This window comes from Callithrix jacchus, chromosome 7 (assembly GCF_049354715.1).
Source record: "Callithrix jacchus isolate 240 chromosome 7, calJac240_pri, whole genome shotgun sequence".
Classification (NCBI taxonomy): domain Eukaryota; kingdom Metazoa; phylum Chordata; class Mammalia; order Primates; family Cebidae; genus Callithrix; species Callithrix jacchus.
Window position 1 is genome coordinate 91,043,860 of NC_133508.1, and position 17,805 is coordinate 91,061,664.

Consider the following 17,805-nt stretch of genomic DNA (forward strand, 5'->3'; position numbering starts at 1 on the left):
GAGCACACAGCAAGATGGCAGCTACCTACACTGAAGGAAGAGAGTTCACCAGAAACTGCCAGCACCCTGATCTCAGACTTCAAGTCTCCAGAGCGGTGAGGAAATAAATGTCTGTTGTTTTAGCTACCCAGTCTATGGTATTTTGTTACAGCAGCTGGGGCTAAGATAATTTCCTTCATCATGCTTTACCTCCAGCAGTCTCCTTTGGTGTATCCTGCCTGATTCTCCTCCAGCTCCACCTTCCCTGCCATTCTGTTATTAACCTTGAGGCTCTCTGGAGACATTCTCCATCCTCCTGAGCCACCTGCAGCCCTCTTCAATCTAATCAAGGGACTGCTGGATAAACCTTTCATAAACATGACATGTTTAATAAAGTCTCGAGCTTCGAGAGAACATATGTCAGTTCTCAGCTTCCTTCTTCACCAAAATCCTGATTTCACAGTACTTAGTGAGTAGGTGTCCCAGTTTGATGTTAGGGGGCTATAACTGCTTCCTTGAAGATAGAATGTTTTTCTTTGTATAATTCTTTTTGTTGTGAATGTTTTGAGAAAAGGGATGCAGTAAAAACTCCTTTACCCCACCATCTTTAACCAGAAGTATCCATTTTATACATAGAAAATTTTATATGTATATATATATATAATTCATATACAATTATAAAATGTTTGTATACATCATACTTTCTAATATATAAGCTGCATAGTAGTTTCCAGTTTTTCTATTTTATAGACATCATTGCTATAAATCTTTGTCCACTTAGCTTGTATAATCCTTTATCTGATTATTAGGATATTTTCTGTGCCAAAGACTAAATGCACGTTAAAAACTCTGATGTACATTGCCACACATTATCTCCCAGAAGGCTCTCTATCAGGGTCAAGTTACACAGGGCTGCTGGAACATCGTCTAGAAGGTGAAGCCCACAAAGGATGCCTCCCAACATGTGATCCCTGCAGAGGGGTATTCCTGAGAGAGAGCTCAACAATGCAATGTGCTGTTAAAAAAACTGTATAAATGAGTGATGAACACACTTTTCATTTCTGTAATATTTCTTTGCCTTGACTTGGTACATGGATAAAAGGTCATTAGATTTTTACTTTTTATCCATCCCTTAAAATAAGTATTTATTGGTTTAAATTTTATGCAAGGCACTGTAATAGGCACTGGTCCACAGTAAGTGACCTAAAAATTCATATGTTGTTAACTGGCTTTATTCAAAGTGCCTCAAAGATTCTACAGTATAAAGAGATACGGGTATGCAAATAAATGAACAATGTTCACTTATTCAGTCAACAGACATTTACTGAAAATATATATGCCAGGAAAAATTCTAAGCCCCGAGGATACAGTCATGAGCAAAAGCAACAAAACCCCCTGCCCTTGGGAGCTTACATTCTAGTGAGGGTGAAAGATGATAAACATGATATTCATGATAAATAGAAAAAAGGTATGTTAGACCGTGATCAGCAGGGCTGACCCTGTAAGGATGAGAGAGCCCCAGGGTAATCCAGTTGATTAAACCTCCTACTCAAAAGGTTCACACCTGAATGCACGTGGCACTGCCCTCATCTTTCAAAGGATGCATGGGATATTAATATCATTAAAAGAAAAAAATTTAAATTGAATTTTAATTATAGAAATGAAGAGCCAGGTATAAGAACTCCCAAATACAGATCACAGGGTAGCTGTGTCAGGTCCTTAACCTAAGAAAAGGAGAAAAATAAAATAGGGAAGAAAGATTGAACGTGTTTCTGTTGCGAGGGTAAGATGCAGGAGCACTCTAATTTTAGATAGGGAAGCCAGAGAAAGTCTTATTGAGAAGGAAATTTTGTGTAAGGACCCGATGTCAATGAGGAAGCCAGCTATACCGATACCAGAGGCAAGAGCACTACAGGCAGAGGAAAAGCAAACACAAAGGCCTTAATACACAGTACACACAGCATTGTGCTGGTCAGGAGTCCGTGGCAGGTGGAGAAAAGGCCATGAGTGGGAAAGAGTATGCCAACTGAGGACAAATGAGACTTTAAAAAGGTGAGGGACTGGGAGCAGTGGCTCATGCCTATATTCCCAACACATTGGGAGGCTGAGGCGGGAGGATCCTGTGAGCCCAGAAGCTCGAGACCAGCCTGGGCAACATAGATAGTGAAACTCCATCTCTATAAAAATACAAAAAATTAGCCAGGCAGAGTAGCATATGCCTCTAGTCCCAGCTACCTGCGAGGCTGAGGTGGGAGGATCACCTGAGCCTGGGAGGTTGAGGCTGCTGTGAGTTGTGTTTGTTCCACTGTGCTCTAGCCTGGGCAACAGTGAGACCCTCTTTCAAAAACAAACAAAGGTGATAGGGTAGTTCAGCAGTGAAAAACAAAGCAAAGCAAAAAGGTAAAGCTACATGTCATATTTATTGCCTGAAATTTGGAGTGGTTTAAGGTGACAACGAGTTTTTTAAAGCCTAGAAAAATGAAGGTTAAAGCATGCTGTTTTCAAATACCATATATGAAGTGGATATTCCATAGTCTTCACTTGTTCCCTGCATCCACAGAAGGCGGAGAAAAAAGACTTAAAGATAACTCACCAGGCCTGTGCCAAAGAAATCAATCAGATAACCTCTGGAGATCCCTTCTAACAATCTGTAAGCCTCAACACAGTGTTTCTTACACAAAGAGTTATTGCCATTTCAGTTTAGAAACTTGGCAGAAAGAAAATGCTTAGCATTTCATTTTATTGAACATGAACACAATTGCTGTAATTCTTGTTCCTTCTCAAAAACTTTAAATGGTTCCATTGTTAGAGGAAAATACCTGAAAGCCTGTGATCTAACTGTAATATTTGGTTTTAGTTTCATGTTTTTGCTCTACTCAGACTTTTCTATTCATCTTTTCCGAAATTCATTATTATGAATGACTGCTCACCTTCACATCTTTTTTTTTTTTTTTTTTTTTTTTGAGACGGAGTTTCGCTCTTGTTACCCAGGCTGGAGTGCAATGGCACCATCTCGGCTCACCGCAACCTCCGCCTCCCGGGTTCAGGCAATTCTCCTGCCTCAGCCTCCTGAGTAGCTGGGATTACAGGCACGCGCCACCATGCCCAGCTAATTTTTTGTATTTTTGGTAGAGACGGGGTTTCACCATGTTGACCAGAATGGTCTCGATCTCTTGACCTTGTGATCCACCCGCCTCGGCCTCCCAAAGTGCTGGGATTACAGGCTTGAGCCACCGCGCCCCGCCTACCTTCACATCTTTTATCTGTGGCTTTTGAAATGCCTTTCCTATTCTTCTCCATTTAAAACTTGCTTTTCCAGGCTGGGTGTGGTGGCTTACACCTGTAATAACAGCACTTTGGGAGGCCAAGGAAGTAGATCACCTGAGGTCAGGAGTTCAAGACCAACCTGGCCAACAAGGTGAAACTCTGTCTCTACTAAAAAATACAAAAAAATTTAGCCGGGCATGGTGGTGGGGGCCTGTAATCCCAGCTACTCAGGAGGCTGAGGCAGGAGAATCTCTTGAACTTGGGAGGTGGAGATTGCAGTGAGCTGAGATCACACCACTGCACTCCAGCCTGGGCAACAGAATGAGACTCCATCCAAAGAAACAAACAAGAAAGAAAGAAATCCCTGCTTTTCCAAGACTAAATCTGTGAAACAAATCTTAGTAGGCGATTTATCAGTAAGTACCAAGAGCCTTAAAACTATTGGTAACTTTGATTAATTCCCTTCTGAGAATCTCATCTAACGAAATAATTTGAAGGGCAGACAAAGATTTAAGCACAAGGATGTCCTCGGTAGCAGTATTTATTTTTCTATTATGAAGAATTTAAAGCATATGTAAAAGTGGAAAGTACAAAGTAGAAATACTAGTACAATCAACCTCCATATATCCATCACCCAGACTCAATAATTTATTGCCACATTTACTTCTTCAACTAATCCCCTTTCCTTTATAAAGTCTCTGCTTAAATATTAAGCAAATTCCATATTATTAGGCCATTTCTGTCATCCATAGTTCTACATGTATCTTGTGTATACATGCATTTCACCCATAGTTCTATATGCATCTCATATGCTTTATATGCATTTCAGTCATCCATAGTTCTAGATGGATTTAAGCTTATGCATTTTACTATATAAGCTTAAAGCCAGTATCACACGTAGTAAAATGAGTAACACTCGGTCTACAAGAAAATTTCTTCCATTATCTTAAAACTGTCCTTTTTTGGCTGGGTGCAGTGGCTCCTGCCTGTAATACCAGCATTTTGGGAGGCTGAGGCAGGTGGATCACCTGAGGTCAGGAGTTTGAGACCAGCTTAGCCACCACGGTGAGACCCGCGCCTCTACTAAAAATACACAAATTAGCTGGGAATGGTGGCAGATGCCTGTAATCCCAGCTACTCAGGAGCCTGAGGCAGGAGAATTGCTTGAACCCAGGAGGCAGAGGTTGCAGTGAGCTGAGATTGTATCACTGCACTCCAGCCTAGGAAACAAGAGTAAAACTCTGTCTCAAAAAAAAAAAAAAGTCATTTTTCAGTTTGTCTATTCAAATCAGCATCCATCACGATCCACACGTGGCATGTGGTTATAGGAGCTCTTAGATCTCCTTGAATCTAGAGTGGGCCCCTTTCCTTAATATTTTTATGCTACTGACTTTTTGAAGAAACCAGGTCACTTGCCCTGTAGGATGAGCCACTTTCTAAACTTGTCTATCGGTTAGGATAGGCTGGGTTATATTGTGGCAACAAGCAATTCCAAAATCTTATTGGCTTAAAACAATGAAGGTTAATTTCTCATTCCTTCAATATACCCATCTCAGATTGAGCTATTGCTGGCTGATAAAAACAGAATTCCTTTACCCAAAATATTGAAAAGAATATAAACTGAAATTGATACAAATCCTTTAAATAAAGTGTATCATTTACAATTTCCTGTTTAAATATATTGTTAAAATATCATGCAAGAGCATTTTGTTGTAATTACTAGGAAAGACTTGGGGAGCCCTGCCACCTGTTAAACATCAGTCTCACTTCCAGACCCAGACTGATAAAGTAGTTACTGTGTACAACATTGTTGGTCAATTATGGCACAGGAGGAAAAGGGCTCTGAAGGGTCTCACATAGGCAACTAAATGCCTCAGCCTAGAAGTCAATTATTCTTCATCTCATTGGCCAGAAATGGTCACACGGCACTACCTAAACTAATGCCAGGAAGTACTATCTTGCTATGTCCAGGAAAAGCACAGATCTAGACATTTCAGTACGCTGCATTAATGACTACCTAGTGAGTGTATTTGATGCCTTGCAGTGTCACTTTACTTGTTCCTCTAGTTCTTGAGATTCCTGAAAATGGAAGCTGTCTCTAGAGTTTATTTTTTAATTGCATTTTAGGTTTTGGGGTACATGTGCAGAACATGCAAGACAGTTGCATAGGTACACACATGGCAGTGTGTTCTGCTGCCTTCCTCCCCTTCACCCACATTTGGCATTTCTCCCCAGGCTATCCCTCCCCAGCTCCCCCCTCCGCTGTCCCTCCCCTATTCCCCCCAATAGACCCCAGTGTGTAGTACTCCCCTCCCTGTGTCCATGTGTTCTCATTTTTCATCACCCGCCTATGAGTGAGAATATGCGGTATTTCATTTTCTGCTCTTGTGTCAATTTGCTGAGAATGATGTTCTCCAGATTCATCCATGTCCCTACAAAGGGCACGAACTCATCATTTTTGATTGCTGCATAATATTCCATGGTGTATATGTGCCACATTTTCCCAGTCCAGTCTATCATCGATGGGCATTTAGGTTGGTTCCAGGTCTTTGCTATTGTAAACAGTACTGCAATGAACATTCATGTGCTTGTGTCCTTATAGTAAACGATTTATAGTCCTTTGGATATATACCCAGTAATGGGATTGCTGGGTCAAATGGAATTTCTATTTCTAAGGCCTTGAGGAATTGCCACACTGTCTTCCACAATGGTTGAACTAGTTTACACTCCCACCAGCAATGTAGAAGTGTTCCTATTTCTCCACATCCTCTCTAGCATCTGTTGTCTCCAGATTTTTTAATGATCGCCATTCTAACTGGTGTGAGATGGTATCTCAATGTGGTTTTGATTTGCATCTCTCTAATGACCAGTGATGATGAGCATTTTTTCATATATTTGTTGGCCTCATGTATGTCTTCTTTTGTAAAGTGTCTGTTCATATCCTTTGCCCATTTTTGAATGGGCTTGTTTGTTTTTTTCCTGTAAATCTGTTTGAGTTCTTTGTAAATTCTGGATATCAGCCCTTTGTCAGATGGGTAAACTGCAAAAATTTTTTCCTATTCTGTTGGTTGCTGATTCACTCTAGTGACCGTTTCGTTTGCTGTGCAGAAGCTGTGGAGTTTGATTAGGTCTCATTTGTCTATTTTGGCTTTTGTTGCCAATGCTTTTGGTGTTTTGGTCATGAATTCCTTGCCTACTCCTATGTCCTGAATGGTTTTGCCTAAATTTTCTTCTAGGGTTTTTATGGTGCCAGGTCTTATGTTTAACTCTTTAATCCATCGGGAGTTAATTTTAGTGTAAGGTGTCAGGAAGGGGTCCAGTTTCTGCTTTCTGCACATGGCTAGCCAGTTTTCCCAACACCATTTATTAAACAGGGAACCCTTTCCCCATTGCTTGTTTTTGTCAGGTTTATCAAAGATTGTATGGTTGTAGATATGTTGTGTTGCCTCCGATGCCTCTGGTCTGTTCCATTGGTCTATATCTCTGTTTTGGTACCAGTACCATGCTGTTTTGATTACTGTAGCCTTGTAGTATAGTTTGAAGTCCAGTAGTGTGATGCCTCCAGCTGTGTTCTTTTTGCTTAGAATTGACGTGGCTATGTGGGCTCTCTTTTGGTTCCATATGAAGTTCATGGTGGTTTTTTCCAGTTCTGTGAAGAAAGTCAATGGTAGCTTGATGGGGATAGCGTTGATTCTGTAAATTACTTCGGGCAGTATAGCCATTTTCACAATATTGATTATTCCTAACCATGAACATGGAATGTTCCTCCATCTGTTTGTGTCCTCTCTTATTTCGTTGAGCAGTGGTTTGTAGTTTTCCTTGAAGAGGTCCCTTACGTTCCTTGTGAGTTGTATTCCTAGGTATTTTATTCTTTTTGTAGCAATTGTGAATGGCAGTTCATTCTTGATTTGGCTCTCATTAAGCCTGTTATTGGTGTATAGGAATGCTTGTGATTTTTGCACATTGATTTTATATCCTGAGACTTTGCTGAAGTTGCTTATCAGTTTCAGGAGTTTTTGGGCTGAGGCAATGGAGTCTTCTAGGTATACTATCATGTCATCTGCAAATAGTGACAATTTGGCTTCCACCTTTCCTATTTAAATACCCTTTATTTCTTTTTCTTGCCTGATTGCTCTGGCTAGAACTTCCAGCACTATATTGAATAGGAGTGGTGAAAGAGGGCATCCTTGTCTAGTGCTGGATTTCAAAGGGAATGCTTCCAGTTTTTGCCCATTCAGTATGATATTGGCTGTTGGTTTGTCGTAAATAGCTTTTATTACTTTGAGATACGTTCCGTCAATACCGAGTTTATTGAGGGTTTTTAGCATAAAGGGCTGTTGTATTTTGTCAAATGCCTTCTTTGCGACAATTGAGATAATCATGTGGTTTTTGTTTTTGGTTCTGTTTATGTGGTGAATTACATTGATAGACTTGCATATGTTGAACCAGCCTTGCATCCCCGGGATCAATCCTACTTGATCATGATGGATAAGTTTTTTGTGACAGTGTTTTGCTCTGTCACCCAGGCTGGAGTGCAGTGTCACAGTCATGGCTCACTGCAGCCACAACCTTCTGGGCTCAAGCAAACCTCCCACCTTATCCTCCAAAGCGGCTAACACTACAGGCATATACCACTATGCCTGGTTTTGTTACTTAAAAAAATTTTTTTTACAGATATGGGATCTTACTATGTTGCTCAGGCTGGTCTTGAACTTCTGAGCTTAAGAGATCCTCCTGCCTTGGCCTCTCAAAGTGCTGGGATTATAGGTGTGGACCACCATGCCTGGACTAATGATGATTTTCTAATTCTATTATATATATCTCCCACATTAATGAGCATGAATTCTTCCACAAAGCACTTTCTCACATCTCCTAGGGTTATTTAGTAACTCTCAAATATAGTCTGTACTTGATAGATGCCCAGTTCTTTCCTTTTAAATATAAATATTCAAATGAGAAATTTTGCCCTAGTTACATCCCATGGCATCCAATGAGGGTTTTGTTTTGCTCTTTCATTTCTTATCTTCTATCAATATGAATTCACTTTTAAATATATTAAGTATGGTTGCAGTCAACTGCAAGTTTTTTTTCCCTGCTCAAATTGCCTTTTTTTTTTTTTTTTTTTTTTTGCTAATAAGAGTGCTTTCATATTGGTTTCTGTATCCTCTTAACATTATCCATTAGTCTCTACTTTCTGGCACAACAAAATGTCCCAGGCTCATCTTATCTATTTCTTGTCACACTTTTGGAGTTGGCCATTCCTCCAATTAATGGGAAAGGTATTTAGAGATCACAATCTGGGTACTTGATGTGCTCACTGTTATTTGGATGTCACTGCTTCTAGATCTTTTCAGTGGACTTAAGAAATAGTATTCTCAAAAAAAAAGAAAGAGAACCACGTGTGGTGGTTCATGCCTGTAATCCCAATGCTTTGGGAGGCTGGGGTGGGCAGATTGCTTAAGCCCAGAAGTTTGAGATCAGCCTTCACTCTAGCCTGGGTGACAGAGCAAGACCTTGTCTCAAAAACAACAAAAAATAAGATTATGTGTTTCCTAACATTTCTCTGAGGTTTTCAAACCAGAACAAATAAAAGTAAAGGACAGGTGCCTATAATCCTAGCACTTTGGGAGGCCTATAATCCTAGCACTTTGGGAGGCCAAGGTGAGCAGATCGCTTGAGCTCAGGAGTTCAAGACCAGCCTGGGCAACATGGTGAAACCCCTTCCTTACAAACATAGAAAAATTAGCCAGGTGTGGTGTTTTCCTAGCTACTTGGGAAGCTAGGGTGGGAGGATGGTTTGAGTCCAGGGGATGGAGGTTGTAATGAGCCAATATCAAGCCACTGCACTATAGCCTGGGTGATAGCCAGACCCTACTTAAATTTTTTTTTTTTTTTTTTACAAATTGGAATTGGTCATTCCAAATGATTTTAAAAGAAAAAATAAAATCATTTGTTTTACTGGGCCCAGCTCAGGTTCCATGACTTCAGTGAAACCTTCTCATAAGTACTTTCTCTTTTCTGACCTCTTACATTGTTTACTGTCTATATTGCTCACTTAGCCCTTTGCATCAATCAATCAATTAAAAAAATTAATGCACTATGATCTGAAGAGCACTACAGTGGATGCTGTGAAGATGAAATGTATTACCATTAAATTTTCATGTACAGTCACTTCCTTGATTAAACTATATACTGAAGCCAAAGCTTTCTCATTTCCTGCATGGTGGCCAGTATTGCTGACTGATAAAAACAGAATTCCTTTACCCCAAATATCGAAAAGATGTAAATAAAACTGAAACAAATTGATACAAATCCTTTTAATAAAGTATATCAATGACAGCTTCCTGTTTAAATAAATATGTTGTTTAAAAAAATCACATAAGAGCATTTTCTAATAATTACTAGGAAAGATTTGAAACTACTGTTCCCTCTGCAGATACGCTGTGTACAGATGCAAAATGATCAAAGGCTGTTACAATAATGAATCTCAAGTAAGTAGCGGAGCCATCACGTGCCTGTAGGGGGAAAAAATCAATATAAATGCTTTTAGCAATGCTAGTTAACTGTTAACAAGTAGTTAACAGAAGAGCTTGATGCAAGGGTAATATTCTAAATATTCAATATATAAAGCCAGCTACATATAATAGTTGTGGTACATATCAGCTAAATACCAGCCTTGATTTGATGAAAAATAGCAAGTGGAGCTAAAAACTGCAACTGTCATTTTTTGTAGGGATGGGGTCTCGTGTGAGGCTGGTCTTGAACTAGCCTCAAGCAACACTCCTGCTCCACCTTCCCAGGTGCTGGGATTACAGGCATGAACTACCATGCCCAGTTTCTAATTTTTAAAAAGTGTCTTTCTAAAGTATTTTCAATAATAAAGAAGTTTCCTCTGGTTAGCGTTGCCTCTGAACATACTTCCCTGAAGCATGACTACATTTTTATATTTATATCATTTCTCTGGAAAGCAATTAGCCAATATATTTTAAAGCTATAAATATGTTTATACCCTGGCACCCAGTAATTGTATTCCTTGAAATTTAATCTTAGAAAGTAAGAAAAAAGGTGTGTATTACTTATAATGACAGAGGGAGGAAAAAGAAAATTAGTTTAAATGCATGCCAATTGGCAAATGTTATTTTAAAATTGTACTTATGAAGCCTGTTATATAATACTAAGTAAAAAAAAAAATGACATAAAATTGTCCATACATAACTATGTACAGCATATGGTCAACAACTAGAAGAAAATAAATGTAGTAAAAGCTTTTGTGACAGGGTAATAACTTTTCTTTTTGAGACAGAGTCTCACTCTGTCGCCTAGGCTGGAGAACAGTGGTGCAGTCTCGGCTCACTGCAACCTCCGCCTCCTGGGTTCAAGCAATTCTCTGCCTCAGCCTCCCAAGTAGCTGGGATTACAGGGGCCCACCACCACGCCTGGCTAATGTTTGTATTTTTCGTAGAGACAGGGTTTCACCATCTTGGGTAGGCTGGTCTTGAACTTCTGACCTCATGATCCACCCACCTCGGCCTCCCAAAGTGCTGGGATTACAGGTGTAAGCCACTGTGCCTGGCCAGGGTAATAAAATTATGGGTGATTTTCAGCCTCCCATTCCCCCTTACTATTTTCCAAATTTTCTATAATGCTGTGACCCTCCACAGTGGAGTCCTGAAACAATATACAAAAGGTAGCAGGAGCTTACTAATCAGAACCCGTAAAGACAGAAAAAACAGAAAGGTAAAATTCAGCATCATTAATCATTTTTCAGGACTTCAATGGCTTCCCCAGTTATTGGGTGAATTTTGGTGGGAGAGAAAGGAACTAATGGGATGCACCGATTTAATAGCAGCTTCTGGCAAGTTGTGAAGAAATAAAACTTAATGGATAAGGTACCATTTTAACCCTGATTTAGAGAAACCTTAATTAAACAAATCGTGACCACCTAATAAGTAGATATTCTGTTGTTTTACTTTTTGTGTTTGTCTAAAACCAGGGTCTGACCAACTAGCAGGAACAGAGGAACTCCTGATGAGGCAGCAGCTTCCTCATCAACAGGCATTCATTTCACTTGACAAGCAAAGCCTGTTGGAATGTTACCGAAAAACACTGGTTCTCTTTCCACCTCATCTCTCTTTGGCTTATTTGTTGCTGATCCTATGCTCCAGTTCCCCTTATCTGAATCTCCCTTGTCCTTTCATGCTTAAATTAACATCCAATTTTGGCATCTCAACCTTTTTTGATTCCTATTCTAAAATGCCTACGGAATCAAATGAAAGAAAGCAAACCATATAAATACTTCAAAGTAAATGAATGAGAAAAATAAAACAAAAAATCAATTGTTTTATCTTGCTGTCATTCTCTATGAAAGAGCCTAATTTATGAATGTACATTTAGCTTATATTATTATTAAGAACAACTTTCTCTACTGGTTGATTTAGGTATAGAACCTATAATATTATAAAGGTATTTATTAACTATGACTATGGAGATAGGTTTCAGGTCTAAATACACTGTGCAGGTTGATTTTTAATTCTATGAAATATATTTACTTACCATAATTTCTTCATTTTGAAGCTGCCCCTCTCTGTGTACCAAATCTAAAACACAAATGTAACAGAAGAAATGAGTTAAAGGTCAAAATACATGAGAATAGTTACTGAAATTTATGTTCAGCAAAATATGATATCTGGTAAACTATAAGACCAGATTTGAAGGAATCATCAAATCATCATTTGCATGTTGAGATTTGATTTAAAACTAGAGAAAAAGAATATACAAGGCAAAAAAGATGAACTATTTATGAGCTATAAAATATCCTAGTGCATATAAGCAAAAGGAAATGCAAATGTCAATCATATTGATAGTAAAGGAATATAAGGAACTGATAAAATGTGAAAATTTCTTTTTAAAACATTTATTTTTTAAAATCCCCTTTTCAAGAAAAAAGAAGTGAACATTTGAGGATCCAGCTACTAACAGAAAGAAGCCGTTTTACCATACCCGTGGGTAACAACTAGAGCTGAGTTTCTCAGTAAACTTTCACTATAATGCATAATTATGTGACCCACGAAGTAATCTTCTGGTATCCAAGCTTAAAAAAGTTTCCTTATGTAATTTGAGAGCAGACTAATTTATCTGATCATGAGTTAATCATATCAAACATTCTTTTGGAAACATGAAAGATTTAATTGCTATAATGATAGCTAATGACAGTATTTAAAATTAACTTTATATAAAATAATGTACATAATGTAAAAGCCCCACAGTATTAAAAGAGATGTCTCTGTGATTGTTTCCTCTTTTCTGAAATCATAAAAATCATTAATATGCTTTACCTCTTCTTTCTCCTCTAGTCCTGCTTCCTAGAAGTAAACATTTTCAACTCTTTAAGCTGTTTTCCCTGGATTTTTAATGTTTTTATTCCTTTTCTTGTTTATAAATTTTTTACTGACTTTACATTATGGTAGGTGAAATTTTAGCTTTTTAAAGCTGAAATCCCCTCTTCTTCCTCATTCAACTTCTCCCTCCTTCCCTCCTCTCAAATTTGAAATCCTACTTGATGGTTACATTACTTTGTCTATCTAAATGTTATTTACTCCTGAAATAAGTAATAAATTACAATCATATTTTCCTTCTTGTACAACTCTACCACCAGAAATTAATAGACTTTTTCATTTGCTTAGTTTTTCTAATTACAAAAAATTGAAAAATACCAAACATACTAAGGAGAGAACATAAAAAACTCCCACATATACCTGTAATCTAGATTTTATAACTACTAACATTTCGTCATAGTGAATTTATCTATTTCTTTTTCCACTAAAGTATTTTAGGCCAGGTGCGGTGGCTCACTCCTATAATCCCAGCACTGTGGGAAGCTGAGGCAGGTGGATCACTTGAGGTTGAGAGTCTGAGACCAGCCTGGCCAACACGGCAAAAACCCTGTCTCTACCAAAAATACAAAAATTAGCCGGGCATTGTGGTGCACGCCTGTAATCTCAGCTACTCAGGAAACTGAGGCAGGAGAATCACTTGAACTTGGGAAGTAAAAGTTGCAGTGATCCGAGATTGCACCAGGAAATATATATATGTATGTATTTTGTGGAGAAAAGATTTCTCCATGTTGCCCACCTAGTCTCTTGAATTCCTGAGCTCAAGCGATCTGCCCGCCTTAGCCTCCCAAAATGCTGGGATTATGGGTGTGAGCCCAGCCTCCCCTAAATACTTAATTATCCATTTCTAGGTAATAATTCTTTATATAACCATAATACCACTATCACAATAACATTAAAAATAGTGCTTAATATAATATGAAACTCAATTTCTATTCAAATTTCCCCAATTGTCCCCATCTTTTTATATTTGGTTTATTAAAATCGGAATTAAGTCTCTTTTAACTTTGAACTGCTTTCTCTCCCCGACACATATTTTTTTTAATGCCTTTGACTTACTGAAGAGACCAGTACAATTGCCCTGTACAATGTTCCACATTCTAGATTTTGTTTTCTAGAGATGGGGTCTTGCTCTGTCACCCCCGCTAAAGTGCAGTGGTGTGATCACAGCTCACTGCAGCCTCAACATCCTGGGCTCAAGTGATCCTTCCATCTCAGCCTCCAAGTAGCTGCAATTACAAGCATGTGTCACCATGGCTAGCTAATTTTTAAATTTTTTTGTAGAGACAACATCTTGTCATGTTTCCCAGGCCAGTCCTGAACTCCTGGGCTCATGCAATCCTCCTCCTTCTGCCTCCCAAAGTGTTGGGATTACAAGCATGAGCCACTGTGCCCAGCCCCACATTCTAGATTTTATCACCTTACCTATTTGTGGTTTCACTTAATTTGTGCCTCTATCCTCTGTATTTCTTATAGATTGGAAGTTAGAGCTAAAAGCTTGATTATATTCAGGGTTTGAGGACTTCATTAATTTCTGGTGATCTCTGTCTTTTGTTACTTGTGGATCATTTGGAAACTGTGTGCATCATTTGAAAACTGTGTGCATGAGCTACGCTTGTTAATTACTAGACTTCAATAGGGTAACCAGAAATGAGCTAGCCTTTGTCAGTATCAATAGGTCTTTTTGCTGGGGCCATTTAATTTCTTCAAAGATGATTGCTGCAATCTCCTAGCTGAGGGTATACTCTTGGCTGCTGATGTTAATACAAGTATACAGGAGGGAGGCTGGTGTTCCTACTATTCAGTAAGTAGGTTTCCACAAGTATCCTATTTTCAACTCCATGTTTCACTCACTGTCTACTACACCTAGTCTCCCGAGCCTCAACAGTCTGTATTTCCAGTTGTCTCTTGAGGGTGATGGTGGAGGTCTGTGGGAGAAGGGAGTGGTCACCTAGCTTTATAGGATGGGAGGAAGGTACCTAGAGTGTGACTACTCTGTATATAGATTTTCAACTAATTACCCTTGTTTTCTGACCCAGGTCTCATTCATACTTCCCATGGCACCTGCTGCCTTTGAGTTCAAGACCTTTCTGGGGTTCTGTGTGGCAAAGCAGCTTGCTTCTCGTTGATATGCTCCTTGGTAAGAACTTAGGTTATAACCTAGTTCATTCAGCTAAACAAGGTACTACTTCTAAGAAAAATAAAAAACAAAACAAAACCAAAAAAAAGAAGGTACTACTCCTCCATCTGCTTTCCCTTTATCGTAATAGACACTGATTTCTCATATTTGCTTTAGTTTGCTGGTTGTTTATTTGTCCTTGTAGGTTTATGCCTCTTTTTATTCCTTTACTATTACATGAAGGTAAGATGCTGTGTTTAAGTAGCGGCTATCAACTCTGATGGTGATATTTAAATAGTACCATTAATTAGGAAGAAAGGAAAGATGAGAAACTAGTATTAATTGTCTATTATATGCCGAACACTAGAGTTCACCAAAATCTTAAATGATAGGTATCATCGCCATTTTCCTGACAAGGATTCTGAAATGGAGAAAAATTAAGTCACATGTTAATAGTTATAACCAGTAAATGAAGAAGCAGCCTTGTATTCAAACCTGGGTCTTTCTGGGTCCTAAATGTGTCAGAAGGATCAGGATCATTAAAGTCATCTTTTTTTTCACCAAAGTACAGCTAGACGGGAAATGTAGAGTCGAAGGACTATTATCTCCTCCTTCATGCTCAGAACAATGCTGGTGAAACACATACCTTTTTCAATCCATTGCTCAAAATCAACTGGCTCTTTAGACGTGCTCTTTTCAATCTTCAAGGTCCGTACTGACATCGTAAACAAAGTGAGTAAAGTGTTAATCTGGTTCTATGTTTTTGTACCTATATTTCTTTTTCCCTCTGCCTGAGATTGTCATGCACAATGGAATTACACAGAGCACTGGGATCAGAAACATCATGGAAGTTACTCTGTGTTTTAAAAAAAAAACCCTATGGTAAAATACAGTCTTGTGTAACTAATCTTCCAAATGTTTGCAACCACATAACGCAGAGCAAGTAGAGCTTTTTTGAATTGGCTTTATTCAGATTTTTTTTGTGTTCTGGCAATAATAATACTATTGGTGTCTTGATCATGAACATTCATGGAGAGCCTATGATGAGTCAGACATATTTATCCATTCACTTTTGACTACAATATCATGAGAAAAATATTTTAACCCACTTTATTGGTAAGAAAACAGGTTTCATGGAGCCAAGCAAGGTGTTCAATGATATATAGCTAGTAAGTGCCAGAAATGGAATTCAAACTTTAGGTCTGACTCCAGAGTCTCCACAATTAATGACAAAAGAGAGACTTAAAAAAAATTTTTTTTAAAGAGAGACTTAACAGGAATACAGTCTTTTCTCCACTGTCCCCAGTCCAGTCTCTACCACTCCAGATCCATTCCTCCTCCTCTTTGTCCTGTTCTGTGCCATGAGAAGCTAACCTCTGTGGACTACATCACCTGGATTCACTTACCTACTGGCTTCTTATTGGATTTGGCCAGTGGGGGACACCATGGGGAGACTGGTGTGGGGAAGTAAGATCAGCCTATTTTATTATCTCCATTCCCTACCTGCTTCAGTGCCACATCTTTGACAGTTTCTCCTGCCTACAGCTCCTGTTAGGTCCTTTCACACAGGCTCCAGCTCTCACAGATCTCTAATAACACTATTTCCTTCCCAGGGCTGGTCACAGCTTCCAGCTATAGTTAGTTACTGAGGGCCTCATCATTCCTTGCGTTGTTTGTTCCCTTAACCCAAGCCATAATTTTGCAGGTAGTCCCATCAATAGAGCCTCTTCATTTGACCCATCTAGGATGCATTCTGTTTCCTGCCATGATTTTGTCTGATAATGTTATTCTTAAATAGATAAATAGGATTAGAATGATGTCCCAAGGGAGATTCTCCTCCCAAATTCCTCAGAAAATGCCACTAGTAATAGAAGAATCACAACTATCCAATGTAAATAATCAGGGTTATCAGATTTTCAACCAGAATTGGACAAAGAACTCCTGGCCAAATGAATCTATTTCTCCATGTTGCCCACCTAGTCTCTTGTTGCCCACCTAGTCTCTTGAATTCCTGAGCTCAAGCGATCTGCCCGCCTTAGCCTCCCAAAATGCTGGGATTATGGGCATGAGCCCACTAAGTTCCAGTCATGGAACTTAGTGTTCTGGCAAACTGGCGTCTAATGTTCCTAATAGGGCCTTTTGTCAAAGACTTTCACATAGTAAACTGCATGGAAATTATTATGTGCTTTGGAAGGGTTTCAAATTTGCAGTTTCAGAGAGGCCAATTGAGCTCAAGGCAGTTAATCCATAATCCCCATCCTTTCACCCAAGCAATAAAACTGGATTCCATGCTATAAAGAAAAACTAGTGTTTTGCCAAAAGTTTACATACATGCCTTCTGCCTGTGGAAAAAATTAAAGGATAATGAAAATTAACATATGAGCCTTACCTGGAGCACCAAAAAAAAAAAAAGAAAAAATTAATGTAAGATTTGCTTACCAAAGTAACTTTGGATTACAAGCCTTTCAATCCTTACATGTTTGTGGAAACAAATAATGAATTCCTGGGGAAACATTCCTGTAGTGGTCCAAAATGTGTCTGGATTCCTATTGTTAATTAAAAAAAAAAATAGCCAAATATAAATGGTTAATTATAAAATTGTATTGAATACCTGTTCTTTAAAATTAAATGACTACTGAACTTTTATATCTCCTTTCTGTTAATTCTGCCTATAATCTCTAATCTCTAATTTTAATAATTCTTCTTTACTACTATCAGGTATTCTTTTCTAAAACACAGAAACAGAATAGGTATCACTCCTATTCAAAAGCCTCAATGCTCCCTTATTGCCTATAATTCTAAACTCCTTTGTATGGCATTTAAGACTGTACAATCTGGTTCCATAATTAAGGTATATTCTCTTCCATTACTGTGGTCACACTGGGCCACTTAAAATTCTGCAAATATGTTAATGCAGGCTTATGCTTCTGTACCTTGGTTCATTCATGAGTATTTTTTTTTTTTTACCTGAAAAACCCTTCTTCCCCTTAAGTTCATTCACTTTTTGGTCTCATTTATCTAACCCCACCAATTCAGAATCACTGCCTC

The 17,805-nt window shown here is 38.6% G+C and overlaps 1 protein-coding gene and 1 long non-coding RNA gene across 14 annotated transcripts in view; one reads left to right on the plus strand and one right to left on the minus strand.

Moving 5' to 3' along the window:
* LOC144577004 (uncharacterized) lies at positions 1 to 15,489 on the plus strand. Its single transcript, XR_013520097.1, has 3 exons — positions 1 to 95; positions 14,678 to 14,778; positions 15,324 to 15,489. It is a non-coding gene; the product is annotated as an uncharacterized LOC144577004 (long non-coding RNA).
* IFT25 (intraflagellar transport 25) overlaps positions 9,549 to 17,805 on the minus strand; it is a 23,250-nt gene continuing 14,993 nt past the window's right edge. For 11 of the 13 annotated variants that reach the window (XM_035251569.3, XM_002750851.7, XM_035251568.2 and 8 more), the window contains 4 exons: positions 17,197 to 17,303; positions 15,404 to 15,472; positions 11,800 to 11,843; positions 9,549 to 9,761 (listed from right to left, as the gene is read on the minus strand). In XM_035251569.3, the coding sequence (XP_035107460.1) occupies positions 9,648 to 9,761; positions 11,800 to 11,843; positions 15,404 to 15,472; positions 17,197 to 17,303 (334 nt within the window). In that variant the 3' untranslated portion in view covers positions 9,549 to 9,647. The remainder of the gene's footprint in view (positions 9,762 to 11,799; positions 11,844 to 15,403; positions 15,473 to 17,196; positions 17,304 to 17,805) is intronic. The other 2 variants (XM_035251561.3, XM_054236271.2) reach the window with 1 other exon arrangement.